At 36.5% G+C, this 18,136-nt stretch overlaps 1 protein-coding gene across 1 annotated transcript; it reads left to right on the forward strand.

The window, feature by feature from the left end:
* Window positions 1-4,041: 4,041 nt before the first annotated feature.
* On the forward strand, window positions 4,042-7,022 carry LOC131405532 (olfactory receptor 4K17-like). Its single transcript, XM_058540510.1, is given in 2 exon segments — window positions 4,042-4,981; window positions 6,982-7,022. Coding segments are annotated over 2 exon segments (981 nt in total).
* The last annotated feature ends 11,114 nt before the right edge of the window (window positions 7,023-18,136 follow it).

Genomic DNA, 18,136 nt, shown 5'->3' on the forward strand with positions numbered 1-18,136 from the left:
CTGCACTACTCTTAGAACCTGCATAGACCCCAGAAATGAGGAGATCACTTCAGTTTGACTTTACTACAGTGAGCCCACCCCTAATTACCTCTACTTCTCTGGGCCTAGACTGCCTTTTATTGTGTTGTCTGCTCAGCAGCCCTGTCCAATTCCTCTCTCCAGGGGGAAGAGCAAAAATTCAATACCCACTTTCTCTTCATTGTAAGTTGGGCTTGAAGACAAAGGAAAGAAATGGAACTCTGGAAAGACTGGCTAGGTCAAAATAAGGAAAGCAATTTGGACCTTACCATTTATCAGAGGAATGAGGAAAATGGGAGGTAAGGAGTCAACAAAAGAGTGACATAATGTTTGTAGTGGTGGGGGGCAGTTATTGGGAGTGGAGAAGGTCTAGTGAGGAAAAGGATTGAGGAATCCTGAAAACTGACACGTGTTAGTTCATTCTTATGGAACTGTGAATTCAGAAATAAACTGTTAGTTCTTGCCGTTTTTTTTTTTTAATACACTATAGAACACATACTCTTGAGGGGCTCAGTAGGGTCACCTATACTGACCAGAATCAGACGGCACAGTCAGTGCTGTCACTTCAGAAAGGTATCCAGGAAGGATGTTTGGTCAGGAAGGTAGGCTCCTTTTTAACAAGGAAAGCACACGTCCCTTAGCCTCTCTGCCCAGAAATCTTTAGTTTCTGTCCCAGAGTTTACAGAGGATTGAAACACATTCAAAAGGTAGGTGAACAGAATGGAGTCAGGGCTCCGCAAATGATACTGATCAGCCCTAAGCAACGTGTTGAGTTGTGGCGGGGACCATGGTGTCAGAAACCAGGAAAGCACCAGTATCCTGAAGTTAAGACAAATTAGTTAATTGAAGACTTTTAACACCCAGACCACCTACCGAAGTAAACGTGGAGATCAGCAACCTCAAATCAGAGAAGACCAGAGCACCAGCTCAAGTCCTTGAACTTGATATAATTTTTTTCCCTAGAGGACATTTACAAAATATTTCTGCTGTGGCAAGAAATACAGCAGGCTGGAGTAGGTGAGATTGTTCTTCTGACGTGAGAAGTATGGGGAAAGTAAGTGGCAACATCCTATTAGTGTTTTCCTTGAATTTCAAAGTGTTTCAGATAAGAAACGAGTGTATGAAAACTTCCAAGGTCATGACTGAAAATATGAATCCTATGATATAATGATGAAAAAGTTCTTAAGCTTCTGTTATGCGAAACTGCTCTGGGCATGCAGGGATTTTCAGTTGTTGTCCAATGGTACTCTGGTAAACCATCAAATTCAGATTAATGTCAAAAGTGTATTTTTTGATGTCACTAATGTTACACTGTCACAGTTAAGGCTAAGGCTTAAGGCTAAGGCTATGCCTTACAGCACAACATAACTTGTAAGGAGAACAGAATCATGGCATAATATTAATTCCATGCCAAAGAAAGATCATGTATAAACTAGTCATGCCAGAGTTTTGCCTGCAACAGACAATTCTACTCAAATAGGAACACAATACGAAAAAATGACTGAGTGTACTAGTGTGATATGATAATAGGGCAACTTTTCCAACTATCAAAAACTTTCCTTTTTTTTCTTTTTTTTAATTGAGGTAAAGTTGGTATACAACATTGTGTAAGTTTCAGGCATACAACATTATAATTCTGTATTTGTATACACTACAAAGTGATTATTATATTAGTCTAGTTACCATCCATCACTATACAGTTGAACCTCTTCATTCATTTTGCCCAACCCCCAACCCCCTTCCCCTCTGATAAACACCAATCTGTTCTCTGTAACTGTGAGTTTGGTTTGTTTTTGTTTTGTTTGTTCAGTTGTTTTGTTTTTTAGATTCCACATATAAGTGAAATTGTACAGTATTTGTCTTCTCGCATTTGACTTATTTCACTTTTATTTCACATCATACCCTCAAGGTCCATCCATGTTGTCACAAATGATAAGATTTCATTGTTTTTTATGGCTGAATAGTATTCCATTGTGCATGTATGTGTGTGTGTGTGTGTGTGTGTGTGTGTGTGTGCATGTATTACATATTCTTTATTCAACCATCAATGGGCACTTAGGCTGTTTCCATATGTTGGCTATTGTAAATAATGCTGCAATGAACATAGGGGTGTATATATGTTTTCCAGTTAGTGTTTTTGTATTCTTTGGATAAATATTCAGAAGTGAAATAGATGGGTCATATGATGTTTCTATTTTTAATTTTTTGAGGCATCTCCATACTGTTTTCCATAGTTGCTGCACCAATTTAAATTCCCACCAGTGTACGAGGGTTCCCTTTTCTCCATATCTTCTCCAACACTTGCTGTTTCTTATTTTTTAGATAATAGCCATTCTAACAGGTGTGAGGTGATATCTCATTGTGGTTTTGATTTGCATTTCCCTGGTAATTAGTATTGTTGATCATTTTTTCATGCACTTGTTGGTCATCTCCATGTCTTTGGCAAAATATCTATTTAGATCCTCTGCCCATTTTTTAATCAGATTGTTTGTTTCTTTTGTTGAGTTGCATACGTTCTTTATAAATTTTGGATATTAACCCCTTATCAGATATATGATTTGCAAATATTTTCTCCCTATTGTCAGGTTGCCTTCTCATTTTGTTGATAGTTTCCTTTGTTGTGCAGAAGCTTTTTAGTTTGATGTGGTCCCATTTGTTTAATTTTGCTTTTGTTTCCCTTGCCTTTGGAGTCAGATCCAAAAAAAAACTAATGTCAAGGAGCTTACTGTCTATATTTTCTTCTAAGAATTTTATGGTTTCATGTCTTACATTCAAATCCTTTATCCATTTTGAGTTCATTTTTGTGTATGGTGTAAGACAGTGGTCTGGTTTCATTCTTTTACGTGTGGCTGTCCAGTTTTCCCAACACATTGATTGAAGACACTGTCTTTTCCCCATGTATATTTTTGGCTCATTTGGCGTAAATTAATTAACCGTATATGTGTGGGTTTATTTATTGGCTCTCTATTTTCTTTCATTGACCTATATGTTGTTTTTTAATGCCAATACCATCCTGTTTTGCTTACTATAGCTTTGTAGTATAGTTTGAAATCAGGGAGGATGATACCTCCAGCTTTGTTCTTTCTCAAGATTGCTTTGGCTATTTGAGGTCTTTTGGTTCAAAAGCGTTGAATGCATACTGTATTCAACTATTCCCTCCCACTCTTTTTTGACACCTAAACAGTGGTAAAATGAGTGTCTGCAGACATGTCTTTATATGCTGCTACTTTTATTTCCATGGGACAGACTACCAAAGAGTAGTCAAAGTGTCTATTTCCCTTTAACGGGTAGTAAGAAATTTATTTCCCCCCAAAAAATCTATAGTAACCTGAGTATCCTTTTCATCCCATTGTCATCAAATGTGAATGTTACCTCTCTTTTAATATTTATCAGTCAGATAAAAAGTGATATCTCATTGTTATTTTATTTTGTATTTTTCTGACTTCTAATGAGATCATGCATTTTCCCCACAGGTCTATTGGTTATTTAGAATTACTGGTCCATGAAATGCCTATTCAAGGTGGTTTTCTAAATTTTTGATGGTTATCTTTAAAAAAATAGTTAAGAGGAATTATTTCCAGGTTGTGCATATTAATATTTTATCTGTTATATATTTTGAAATCATTTACTCCTTCAAACTTTTGCCTTGAACTTTAAAGAGGTTGTACCGAGCCCCTCTGTCCTCCCAGGTATTCACACTAAAGGATCTCATCTACAAAGACACAAAGCTTCAGAAGATGGTAGTATCACCTTTGACCTATGAAGACAAAGCATATGCCTCTAAGCTCATGGATTGCTTAGGAGAACCAAGAGATATGAATAGGTTATTGCTTATAAGCTAGGGTTAGAGGTAGACAGTTTAGACTATAAGTCCTCCTTCTTAAAGCAAATAGAGGATAACCCTAAATTATAAAGTCAAATGAGATTATTTAAGGAGCTAAAGGAATGAAAAAGCTTGGCATCCTCCATGGTATCAGTGTTTTCTTCTTTCTTTCTACAGGTCATCCCAGAACAAAGCATACAATGGAGTCCAGGGAACAATTAAATCAGTCCCAAGTGTCAGAATTCATTTTGCTGGGACTGATCAACTCCCAAGATATACAGTTTCTTCTCTTTGCACTCTTCTCCATTATCTATGTGGTCACCGTTTCGGGTAACCTTCTCATTGTGGTCACAGTGTTTTACATCCCAAACCTGAACACCCCCATGTACCTTCTCCTTGAGAACCTCTCCTTTGTGGATATGACCCTTGCATCCTTTGCCACCCCTAAGATGATTGTGAACTTGGTAAAAAAGCATAAGACCATTTCCTTTGCTGGATCCTTCACACAGATCTTTCTCTTTCACTTACTGGGTGGAGTTGAAATGGTACTTTTGGTCTCCATGGCATATGACAGATAGGTGGCTATTTGTAAGCCCCTACATTATATGACCATCATGAACAAGAAGGTGTGTGTTTTGCTGGTAGGGATCTCATGGTTCTTAGGTCTCCTTCATTCAGGGCTTCAGATACCCTTTGTTGTGAACCTGCCTTTCTGTGGTCCCAATGTAGTGGACAGCATTTTCTGTGATCTCCCTCTGGTTACTGAGCTTGCCTGTGTAGATACCTATATTGTACAGATAGTCATTGTTGCCAATAGTGGGATGATCTCTCTGAGCTGCTTCATTATTTTGCTTATCTCCTACAGTCTGATCCTCATAACCATTAGGAGCCACTCTTCTACTGGGCAGTCCAAAGCCCATTCCACTTTGACTGCTCACATCACAGTGGTGATTCTCTTCTTTGGTCCATGCATCTTCATCTACATCTGGCCCTTCAGCAACCACCCTGTGGATAAGTTCCTTGCTATGTTTTACACCATTGTCACCCCTATCTTGAACCCAATTATCTACACTCTGAGAAACAAAGAAATGAAGACAACCATGAAGAAACTGTGGAGTGCTTTTATGAGCTCTAGAGAGGATATTTAGGTTAAAAATATAATTTAGATAGAAATAGGGTATTTTAAAAGCTTTTAAAGGTTTCTTTTAAAAGTTGTTATTGACCCACACAGAATAAGTTAAGTAAAACACAACAAAATTATAAAAATCAGACATTCACTGATATTGTGAATATAGAACCAACAAAAAAATAAATAATAAATGTTTTTAGACTTTTTAAATGATGCTGACTGAATTATAAAAATTGTCAAGTAAAAACTCACTTGTATTTAAGAAGAGTTGATAAATATATGCTTTATAAAGGTATTAAAATGATATTTGTTGTAAGGAAAAATAAAGTGAATCCTCAGAAAATCTATCACATTTTTCTGCAGTAGGAATGATTTAGCACCTGTTGTGGGTTCAAGGTTGATTCTCCATCTTCTCAACAATATTAATGTCCAAGTCAGCACTCACACATGATGCCTTCTAAGAAAACAGTAACTTGGGGCTGGCTGGGTGGCATAATGGTTAGGTTTGCAGGTTTGGATTCTGGGCTCAGACCTACACACTGTTTATCAAGCCATGCTGTGGCAGGCATCCCACATATAAAATGGAGGAAGATGGGCACAGATGTTAGCTCAGGGCCAATCTTTCTCCGCAGGAAAAAAAAAAAAAAAAAGAGTAACTCTGAGTTTCAGTATCTCCCTATACTATCAAAGTATACTCATTTTTCTTGTTGCTTCCAAAATGAGAGGTTTTGTAGATGCCTTTAGGGTTGCTAATATTATAAAACCTTACTACCATTTTTCAACTCCAAAACTTCTCAATTTCAGAAACTGTGTTGCTAACTTCAAAAATAAGTTTCCAAAATTCAGAAAGATACTGATTTTTTCCTTAAGAGTAATTTGAATTTAAAATATGATATTTAATAATCAATTACCTTATGCATGTTATTCTTTTCTAGGGAATTAATGTAATGACATTTGGATAGCATCACATCACTACTAATTCCTATTAATAAAACAATTCAGTGGTGTTTCTATAGCTGCGAATTTGAATAAATTCAGTCATAATTTGTCATTTAGCTCTCTCTGTAATATATGGCATTGATATATGAGATAAAAATCACCAGTTGTAGAAAGTTGTTTTTTATCTTTTTAGTAAGTCTAATTGTAGGCAAAGTGGAGTCCTGACAACAAAAGAAAATTAATACATATATTTGTGTGTTATTTTCTCTACTTTTACACATCATTTAACCACAATCACAAAACTAGAATTTAATAATGACGGAAGACCTTGAATCTTAGGGAAGAAATTTCAGGTAGCGGCAGCAACTGTTGTTACAGAGACAAAAGGAAGTAAGAAAATAATCCTGTGTATTCCCTCAATGAAAACAAATAATCTGAATAACACATAATAAGCAAATGTTTTGTTTAACAAACGACAAAGGTTCAGAACTAAACTCAACTTTTATAAGAGATAAGTCTATTATACCATGATCAAGCTATCTCAGAATACATTTTTCATAAATTCCAAGTACATTAGGAATCATTTCCTTATGTTTCATTGGAAAAAGTAAATAAGTATTTCCATTCTACAAAGCAAATCAAAAGTTTGTGAACATGAACAATAGTGGAAATAGAAACAACATAACAGACAAGCACATACATTTATTCTACTATAAATGCAGACACGTCAATGCCTCCACTACTATCCTCCCAGTCAAAAGATAAATATGTTAAAAAATAGCCAGGGAGCTGTAGGAGATTTTCTGAGTCAGCCACAACAACTACTAGAAAGTAGGAAAGAAGCCATGGCATTTGGAAAACTCCCTTGTGTCCCACAAAGGTCAGAGTTCTATTTGACATGTCTATGACATATATTCTTATCCACTGCCAGAGGAGGAAGCACAAGGATAGCTTTATACATAGACCACATACAAATGTACACATATTTGTTGATGTTCAATCTTGCCCAGAAGATCCCTTCCCCAAAATCTTCACTCAGTATGGTTTGCCTCATGACCTGAAATTCCACTACTTTCTGTCGTTAGTTTAGTGATAAAATCATTTCCATTTTAAAAATACACTATTTAAATATACAAAAATACAAATGGTAACATATTTGCTTGTTTTCAATTATGCATATCATACTATGAGTGAGTTTAGTTAACTCCTGTTTTCCATGACAACCAGCTGAGATCAAAGGCCTGGGGAAATGATGTCCTGACATGTGTGGAGACTAGCAATAGATAGAGACAAAAGTAGAGAAAGAAAGGGAAAATGGCCTAAAAGACATAAATTTTACACATTGTATAACTTTTGAGACATGTTTTGATCATACTGTTATAAGATTTAAGGGCACTGGCCAATAGGATAACTTTGAAAAGAATTCTATCTGTGTGACTGGAAAACAGGTCTAACTATAAGACACTGCACCTGGAGATTTTGGGTTCTAGCTGGAGTCCCAGAATCTGCAGGCACTGACATCCAGTGCAGTCACATTCCGAAAGGTACCAATAATCTCTATTCCACACAAAGACTGTGAATTTCCACGGCAGCTCAATTCATAATCACCAACACTTAAAACAATTAAATGGATAATAAAATTGTGATCTATGCATATGTTCAGCAATAAAAAAGGAACAAACTAGAGGCGGGACATCCAGAATGGCTGTGTGAGAAGTTTGAAAAATCATCTCCCCAGAAAAACAGCAATAAAACTGGACAAATTTTTCAGACAAAAAAAATAAATAAATAAACCCTTTAAAGTCTCTGGAAAATGACCAGAGGGCACACAACAAATTGAGAAATAATTACTCGAGAAAATCTACTGGATCTCAGTAAGAACGGGGGCAGTCTCTGTCATTTAAGCCAGAGTCTGCTCCTACTTCTCCCAGCTCTGTGTTGTGAAAGTTCTTTACTGAACAGGTGGGGCACCCCATAAGGTCAGGCAACCCTCATTGTCCCTCTAAGCTCTAGACCTCAGACAAAGAGATTCCATTCCAGGTAGACCAAGGCAGACCTTAAGAGCTGGTGACTCTCATATCCCCTCTTGGCTCTGGCTCCATGTTACGGAGGTCTGCCCAGGATGAGCATGGCAGACAAGAGCTTGGAAGCTCCATGGTCCTGACTAAAGAAGCTGACTTTATTTGGAGAACTACATGGAAAATCCATATCCAGGGCCTATTGTTTAAAATAGTAAAAATCACAGTGGGAACATCACTAACAACCTTCCAAAAAGAAAGTATTATAAAGGAATACTATGAAAAATGACATGCCAACAAATCAGATAACTTACAAGAAATGGACAAATACCTAAAAACACACAAGAATAAATAGAAAACCTGAAGAGAAATACAAGAAATAAAAAGATTAAATTACTAATTTTAAAACTTCTCAAAAAAAATGTCCAGGCTCTGATGGCTTCATTGGTCAATTCTAGGGAGTATTCAAGGAGAAATAATACCAAATCCAGAAAAAGAAAGCACAAAATAAGAAAACTACAAATAGATATACCTCATGGATACAGACTCACTATATACTACATACCAGAAACATGCTTTAAATATAAAGACATAGATAGGTTAAAAATGAAAACATGAAGGGGAAGAACAAAGCTGGACAACCGACGTCATTCAATTTCAAGACTTACTGTAAAGCTACAATAATCAAGGCAGTGTGGTATTGGCAAAAGAATAAACAAATATCAATGGAACAGAATAGAAGGCCCAGAAATAGACTGACATAATTATAGGCAACCGATCTTTGACAAAGGAGCAAAGGCAATACAATAGAGCAAAGACAGCCTTTTTAACAAGTGGTGCTGGAACAACTAGACATTTATATGCAAAAAAAATGAATCTAGACATAGAACTTACACCCTTCACAAAAACTAACTCAAAATGGATCACAGACTTAATGTAAAATGCAAAACTATAAATATCCTAGAATATAATATAGGAGAAAATCTAGATGACCTTAAACATGGCAATGACTTTTTAGACACAACACCAAAGCCATGATCCATGAAAAAAGTTATTGATAAGCTGGACTTCATGATAATTACAAACTTTTGCTCTGCAAATGGCAGTGTTAAGAGAACAAGACAAGCCACACTGGGAGAAAATATATGCAAAAGATATATCCAATAAAGGACTGTTATCCAATAAACACAAAAGACTCTTAAAACTCAACAAAAAGAAAAAAACACAATTAAAAAATGAGCACAATACCACAAGAAAAACCTCACTAAAGAATACACACAGATGGGAAATAAGCATATGGAAAGATGTTCAACATCATATATCATTAGGGAATTGAAATTAAAACAACGAGATACTACTATACAGCTATTAGAGTGACTAAATCTAAAACATTGACAACATCAAATGCTGACAAATATGTGGAACAACTGGAACTTTCATTCATTGCTGATGGGAATGCAAAATGGTACAGCCATTTTTTAAGACAGTCTGGCAGTTTCTTACAAAACTAAACAAACTCTTACCATACGGTCCAGCAACCATGCTCCTTGGTATTTACCCAAATGCACTGAAAATTTATGTCCACACAAAACTCTGCACCCAGATGTTTACAGTAGCTTTATTCATAATTGCTGAAACTTGAAAGCAACTAAGGTGTCCTTCAGTAGGTGAATGGATAAAAAAACTGAGGTACATCCAGACAATGAAATATTATTCAATGCTAAAAAGAAATGAGCTATCAAGCCATGAAAAGGCATGGAGAAAACTCAAGTGCATCTTAGTATGTGGTAGAAGCTGATCTGAAAAGATTGTATACTGTATGATTCCAACTATATGACGTTCTGGAAAAGGCAAAACTATGGAGTTAGTAAAAATATCAATGGTTGCCATGGGTGAGGAGAGAGGGAAGAATAAATAGTTAGAGCACAGAGGATTTTTAGGGCGGTGATACTATACTGTATTTTTAGGGCAGTGAAAATATAATGGTGGATAGATGTCATTACATATTAGTCAAAACTCATAGAATGTTCAACACCAAGAGAGAAGCCTAATGTAAACTCTGGACTTTGAGTGATAATGATGTATCAGTGCAGGTTCACTGATGGTAACAAATGTTCTACTACTCTGTGAGATGTTGATTGTGGAGGAGGTTGTTTGCGTGTATAGGGGGGCGGGGGCGGGAAGTATATGGGAACTCTGTATATTCTACTCGATTTTACTGTAAACCTAAAACCACTCTAAAAATAAAGTCTTTTTTTTAATTTAAAAAGTAAAATGATGGAAAAATATATACCGTACTAACACAAATCAAAAGAAATCTTCAGTGCCTATTTTAATATCAAAGTATATTTTATCATTATACTTTTATTTCTACATGATGTACACCTGAAATTTATACAATGTTATAAACCAGTGTTACCACAATAAACAAACAAAAAGTATATTTTAGAGCAAAGAATATTACCAGGAATAAAGAATGCCATTTAATACTGAGACAGAGGTCAATTAATCAAGACATAGAAGTTTAATTATTCATATCCCGAATAACAGAGGTTTAAAATACATGAAGCAAAATTTGATAGAGCTGCAAGAAGAAATAAACAAAAAATTATAATTAGGGACTTCAATACCTCTTTCTCAATAATTGATAGACAAGTAGACAAAAATTTGTCAGAGATGCAGTAGATCTGAAGAACACTATGAAGCAATTTGACGTAATTGACATTTATAGATCACTTTGACCAAAACATCAAAATACTCATTCTTTTAAAATGTACAAAGAATATTTACCAAGTTAGGCCATATTCTGGGCCACAACATAAGTCTCAATAAATTTTAAAGGATTCACGTCATACAGAGATTTCTACATAAATGTTCATAGCCACTTTTTTATGATAGCCAAAGACTGGAAACAGCTAAAATATCCCTCAGCAGATGAATTGATCAGTAAATTGTGGCATATACATACAACGGAATATGCTTCAGTAAAAAGAAGGAATGCACTATTGATACAGCAACATGATAATTATCAAAGTATGCTGAGTGAAAGAAGTCAACAAAAAAAGAGTAGATACTACATGATTCAACTTATATAAAACTCCAGAAAACGCGAACTAATGTATAGTAATAGAAAACAGATTAACAGTCGTCTGGGGAGGGAGGATGTGTGGAGGGGTGGGAAAAGGGGATCATCAAGGAACACAGGAAACTTTTGGAGGCTGATGGGTACATTCACTGTCTTTATTGTGATGTTTTCCTGGTTGAATATATATGTCAAAATTTATCAAATTGTATGCTTTAAATATGTACAGTTTGTTATATGTTAATTATACCACAAGGAAGTTATTTCAAAAATCTGAAAGGTCAAAATAAATGTATTTTAAACTAACATCAATGTCCTTTAAAAAAAAATATAAAGATATCTTAATAACTTGACAGCCAGTGCAGAACTGTGAGGATCTTGGAGTAATCATAGATGCTATTGACACGAATCAGTCAGATGACCAAGATTAGCTGCCTCTTTAGACAGCATTAGGCATGCGCTAGGACACTCCATCCACGTCAGGGTTTTCTGCTGGTCGTAATATATTACATTGGTCAGAATATGATTTCTCGTGCAACTGGGAGTAAAACCTTAACTGAATTTGATGACATAGATCTAGTTAGAGATTAAGATTACATAAGACATCTCTTTAATATTTATAGCTTAAGTGAAAAATAATTTAAAACTTCACTAATCTTTAATGCATAGCTGCTTTATATGTAATTTCTGTTGTCTTCCTGTTCTGATTTCCAGAATATGCAAAAGTTATCACTCTTGACAAAAAAGTCCCTAAGAGATGTCCAATGTAAATTATTTTCATGATTCTTATTCTGTCCAAAACATACAATAGAAAAATTTCACCCATGGGTTCGTTCCAGTGGTGAATATACGCCATGGTGAGGGAAAGCTCTTCCACAGATACTGTCTTCACCCAACCACGGATGTCATCTCAAGCATACATCAGAAGAGAAAAGGGAAAAATAATCTGGTATTAGAGGAAATTTGTGTTTAGTAAGTTGTCTCATGCTCTCTGTGACTCTCTTCTTTAAAATAATTTTTAAAATATTTCTACGTAAATGTTTCATGCATGCCCACTTGCTTGGAGTAGAGTATGACTTTTTTATCTCTGACTTTTTTTTTAATATATACAACATTTATATTTTTATTTATTTATTTGTTTTATTTTTAAATTTTGTGTTTATGGCAGTAACATTGGTTTATAATATTGTATAAATTTCAGGTGTACATCATTATACTTCTATTTCTGCATAGATTACATCATGTTCACCACCAAAATACTAATTACAACCCATAACCACACACATGTGCCGAATTATCCCTTTCGCCCTCCTCTCTCCCCTCTTCCCCTCTGGTAACCACCAATCCAATCTCTGTCTCTATGTGTTTGTTTGTTGTTGTTATTATCTACTACTTAATGAAGGAAATCATAAGGTATTTGACCTTCTCCATCTGACTTATTTCACTTTGCGTAATGCCCACAATGTCCATCCATGTTGTCACAAATGGCTGGATTTCATCATTTCTTATGGCTGAGTAGTATTCCATTGTGTACATATACCACGTCTTCTTTATCCATTCGTCCCTTGATGGGCACTTATGTTGCTTCCAAGTCTTGGCTATTGTGAATAACGCTGCAATGAACACAGGGGAGCATGTATCTTTACGCATTGGTGTTTTCAAGTTCTTTGGATGAATACCCAGCAGTGGAATAGCTGGATCATATGCTAGTTCTATCCTTGATTTTTTGAGGAATCTCCATATTGTTTTCCATAGTGGCTGCACCAGTTTGCACTCCCAGCAGCAGTGTATGAGAGTTCCCTTCTCTCCACATCCTCTCCGACACATGTTGTTTCCTGTCTTGTTAATTATAGCCATTCTGACAGGCATGAGGTGATATCTCATTGTAGTTTTGATTTGCATTTCCCTGATAGTTAATGATTTAGAACATCTTTTCATTTGTCTGTTGGCCATCTGTATATCTTCTTTGGAGAAATGTCTGTTCAGGTCTTTTGCCCATTTTTAAATTGGGTTGTTAGTTTTTTTATTGTTGAGATGCATGAGTTCTTTATATGTTTTGGAGATTAAGTCCTTATCAGATGTATGGTTTGCAAATATCTTCTCCCAATTTTTAGGTTGTCTTTTCATTTTGTTGATGGTTTCCTTTGCTGTGCAGAAGCTTTTTAGTTTGATGTAGTCCCATTTGTTTATGTTTTCTATTGTTTCACTTGCCCGGTCAGACATGGTGCTTGAAAAGATGTTTCTAAGACCAATGTCGGAGACCGTACTGCCTATGTTTTCTTCTAGAAGTTTCACAGTTTCAGGTCTTACATTCAAGTCTTTAATCCATTTGGAGTTAATTTTTGTGTATGGTGTAAGGTAAGGGTCTACCTTCACTTTTTTGCGTGTGGCTATCCAGTTTTCCCCACAACATTGTTTGAAGAGACTTTCTTTTCTCCATTGTATGTTCTTGGTTCCTTTGTCGAAGATTAGCTGTCCATAGATGTGTGGGTTTATTTCTGGGCTTTTGATTCTATTCCATTGATCTGTGTGTCTGTTTTTGTGCCAGTACCATGCTGTTTTGGTTACTATAGCTTTGTAGTATAGTTTGAAATCAGGGAGTGTGATACCTCCAGCTTTGTTCTTTTCTCTCAGGATTCCTTTAGTTATTCGGGGTCTTTTGTTGTTCCATATAAATTTTAGGATTCTTTGCTCTATTTCTGTGAAAAATGTTGTTGGAACTTTGATAGGGATTGCATTGAATCTATAGATTTCTTTAGGAAGTATGGACATCTTAACTATGTTAATTCTTCCAATCCAAGTGCATGGAATATCTTTCCATTTCTTTGTGTCTTCTTCAACGTTTCATAGTTTTCCGTGTACAGATCTTTCACCTCTTTGGTTAAGTTTATTCCTAGGTATTGTATTCTTTTTGTTGCAATTGTAAATGGGATGGTATTCTTAATTTCTCTTTCTGCTACTTCGTTTTTAGTGTATAGAAACGCATCTGATTTTTGTACGTTGATTTTGTATCCTGCAACATTGCCGTATTCGTTTATTACTTCTAAAAGTTTTCTGGTGGATTCTTTAGGGTTTTCTATATATAAAATCATGTCATCAGCAAATAGTGACAGTTTCACTTCTTCCTTTCCAATTGGGATCCCTTTTATTTCTTTCTTTTGCCTGATTGCTCTGGCTAGGACTTCCAGTACTATGTTAAATAGGAGTGGTGAGAGTGGGCATCCTTGTCTGGTTCCTGTTCTTAGAGGGATAGCTTTCAGTTTTTCACCATTAGGGATGATATTAGCTGTGGGTTTCTCATATATGGTCTTTATTATGTTGAGGTACTTTCCTGCTATACCCATTTTATTCAGAGTTTTTATCATAAATGGATGCTGTATCTTGTCAAATGCTTTCTCTGCATCTATTGACATGATCATGTGATTTTTATTCTTCATTTTATTAATGTGGTGTATCATGTTGATTGATTTGCGAATGTTAAATCATCCCTTCATACCTGGAATAAATTCCACTTGATCATGGTGTATAATTTTTTGAACATATTGTTGTATACGATTTGCTAGTATTTTGTTGAGGATTTTTGCATCGATGTTCATCAGTGATATTGGCCTGTAATTTTCTTTTTTTGTGTTGTCCTTGTCTGGTTTTGGTATCAGGGTAATGTCGGCTTCGTAGAATGAGTTAAGGAGCTTCCCCCCCTTCTCCATTTTTTGGAAGAGTTTGAGAAGGATAGGTATTAAGTCTTCTTTGAACGTTTGGTAGAATTCACCAGGGAAGCCATCTGGTCCTGGACTTTTATTTTGGGGGAGGTTTTTGATTACTGTTTCGATCCCCTTACTGGTGATTGGTCTATTCAAATTGTCTACTTCTTCTTGATCCAGTTTTGGAAGGTTGTGTGATTCTAAGAATTTATCTATTTCTTCCAGGTTGTTGAATTGGTTGGCATATAGCTTTTCATAGTATTCTCTAATAATCTTTTGTATTTCTGAGGTGTCTGCTGTAATTTCTCCTCTTTCATTTCTGATTTTACTTATTTGTGCTTTCTCTCTTTTTTTCTTGGTGAGTCTAGCTAAAGGTTTGTCAATTTTGTTGATCTTTTCAAAGAACCAGGTCTTGGTTTTATTAATTTTTTCTATTGTTTTTTTGGTCTCTATTTTATTTATTTCTGCTCTGATTTTTATTATTTCCCTTCTTCTACTGATTTTGGGCTTTGTTTGTTCTTCTTTTTCCAGTTCCTTTAGGTGCATTGTTAGATTGTTTATTTGAGATTTTTCTTGTTTGTTGAGATAGGCCTGTATCGCTATAAACTTCCCTCTTAGAACCGCTTTTGCTGTATTCCATAAATTCTGGCATGTTGTATTTTCATTTTCATTTGTCTCCAGGTATTTTTTGATTTCTTCTTTGATTTCTTCATTAACCCAGTCGTTGTTCAGTAGCATTTTGTTTAATCTCCACGTATTTGTGGCTTTTCTGATTTTCTTCCTATAGTTGATTTCCAGTTTCATACCGTTGTGGTCAGAAAAGATGGTTGGTATTATTTCAATCTTCTTAAATTTATGGAGACTTGTTTTGTGGCCTAATATGTGATTAATCCTGGAGAATGTTCCATGTGCATTTGAAAAGAATGTGTATTCTTCGGTTTTGGAAGAAACACTCTGTATATATCTACTAGGTCCATCTGTTCTAGTGTGTCGTTTAAGGCCAATGTTTCCTTATTGATCTTCTGTTTGGATGATCTATCCATTGGTGTAAGTGAAGTATTAAAGTCCCCTACTATTATTGTGTTACTGTCTATTTCTCTTTTTATGTCTGTTAATAATTGCTTTATATATTTAGGTGCACCTACATTGGGTGTGTAGATATTTACAAGTGTTATGTCTTCTTGTTGGATTGTTCCCTTGATCATTATGTAATGCCCCTCTTTGTCTCTTTTTACAGTTTTTGTTTTAAAGTCTATTTTTTCTGATATGAGTACTGCTACCCTAGCTTTCTTTTCATTGCCATTTGCATGGAGTATCTTTTTCCATCCCTTCACTTTCAGTTTGTGAGTGTCTTGAGGTCTGAAGTGTGTCTGTTGTATGCAGCATATATATGGGTCTTGTTTTTTTATCCAGTCAGCCACCCTATGCCTTTTAATTGGAGCATTTAGTCCATTGACATTTAAAGTGGCTATTGATAAGTATGTACTTACTGCCATTTTTTAACTTTTTTTCCTCAGTGTTTTAGTAGTCCTTCTCTGTACCTTTCTTCTTCTATACAGAATTGATGGTCACTTTAGTTTGACCTCTTTCTGAAAGATCTACTCTTTAACTGCCCTCCTCCCTCCTTTTATGTTTTTGATATCATATCTAACCTCTTTTTTGTGCTTTTGTATCCATTACCCTCTTATCATGGAAATAGATAATTTTTCCTAATTGTGGTCTTCTCTTTTCCTCTTAAATCAGTGCCTTTAACATTTCTTGTAGCACTGGTTTCTTGGTGACAAACTCCTTTAATTTTTGCTTGTCTGGGAAATTTTTGATCTCTCCTTCCATTTTGAATGATAACCTTGCTGGGTAGAGTATTCTTGGCTGTAAGTTTTTTCCTTTTAGCACATTAAATATATTGTGCCACTCTCTTCTAGCCTGTAAGGTTTCTGCAGAGAAGTCAGCTGATAGCCTTATGGGGTTTCCTTATATGTAACTTGACTTTCTCTTGCGCCTTTTAGGATTCTCTCTTTATCTTTAATTCTGGACATTTTGATTATGATGTGTCTTGGTGTGGGCCTCTTTGGGTTTATCTTGTTTGGGGCTCTCTGTGCTTCCTGTACCTGGATGTCTGTTTTCTTCCTTAGGTTATGGAAGTCTTCATCTATTATTTCTTGAAATAGATTCTCTGCCCCTTTGTCTCACTCTTCTCCTTCCAGGACACGTATAAGACGGATGTTAGTGTGCTTGATGTTGTCCCAGAGGTCCCTTAGACTGTCCTCACTCTTTTTAATTCTTTTCTCTTTTACCTGTTCACCTTGGGTAATTTCTTCTATTCTTTCATCCAGCTCACAGATCCGTTCTTCTGTATCCTCTACTCTTCTTTTGAGTCCCTCTAGTGAATTTTTCATTTCCAGTATTGTATTCTTCATTTCTGTTTGGTTCTTTTTTATATCTTCCATTTCTTTGTTGACATTCTTGCTGAGTTCATCTATTTTCTCCCCAGATCAGTGAGCATCCTTAACACTCTTAGTTTGAACTCTCTGTCAGGTAGGTTGCTCATTTCTGTTTCACTTAGTTCCTTTTCTGGGGTTTTGTCCTGTTCCCCTACGTGGAATGTATTCTTTTGCCTCCTCATTTTGCCTCTTTCCCTGTGCTTGTGTCTACGTATTAGGTAAGTCAGCTACGTCTCCTGCTCTTGGATAGGTGACCTTATGTAAGTCATGCCTTAGGCGTCCTGCAGTGTGCTTCCCTCAGTTCTCAATGTTCTAGGGGTGACCCCTATGTGGGCTACGTGTGTCTTTCTGTTGTGGCCTGTTTGCTCTCCCTGTAGGCACCCAGGGAGGCCAAGTTATGCTCCTGGCCAGCTGTTGTAATGCTCAGCTGCTTGTAGTTGTTGTGGGCCCTTCAGTCTCTTTATCAGGTGTGGGGAGCCCCAGCACAGTTGGCTGCAACTCTAATACCACATTTGTGTTGCAGTATTTCTTTTAAGTGAGTAGGCCCCCAGCGTGGCAGGTTGTCAGGCTCAGGGCCTTACAAATGCTATAAGCCTCCAGCCTTTAGGTCTCTTGTCAGCTCTCTGAGCATTGCGGCTAGTTGGGGCTGGCCTCAGGCACAGGAGCACCCAATTGTTTCAAGCTTTGGAAGGTGGAGCAAACCTCCTATGTGTGTCTCTGAAAAGCACAAGTCTTCTGCAGCTGACAAGCCCTGCCACCCACAGGTCCACACACACAGTCAACACAGTCCTGCCCCATGTGTGCACCCCAACCTCCCGAAGCGGACCCAGTTTCTCCACGGCGGGAGCCCCACATACTTCTCCACTGCCCCACACTCTCCACCCACTCCTTGTGCACACCCTGTGCCACTGAAGCCAGCTCAGTGGCCAGGCCGCAGAGAATCAAGTCACCTATCTATGCAGGCCCACAAGTTGCCTGTGGGCTT

The sequence above is a fragment of the Diceros bicornis genome, chromosome 5 (assembly GCF_020826845.1).
Source record: "Diceros bicornis minor isolate mBicDic1 chromosome 5, mDicBic1.mat.cur, whole genome shotgun sequence".
Classification (NCBI taxonomy): domain Eukaryota; kingdom Metazoa; phylum Chordata; class Mammalia; order Perissodactyla; family Rhinocerotidae; genus Diceros; species Diceros bicornis.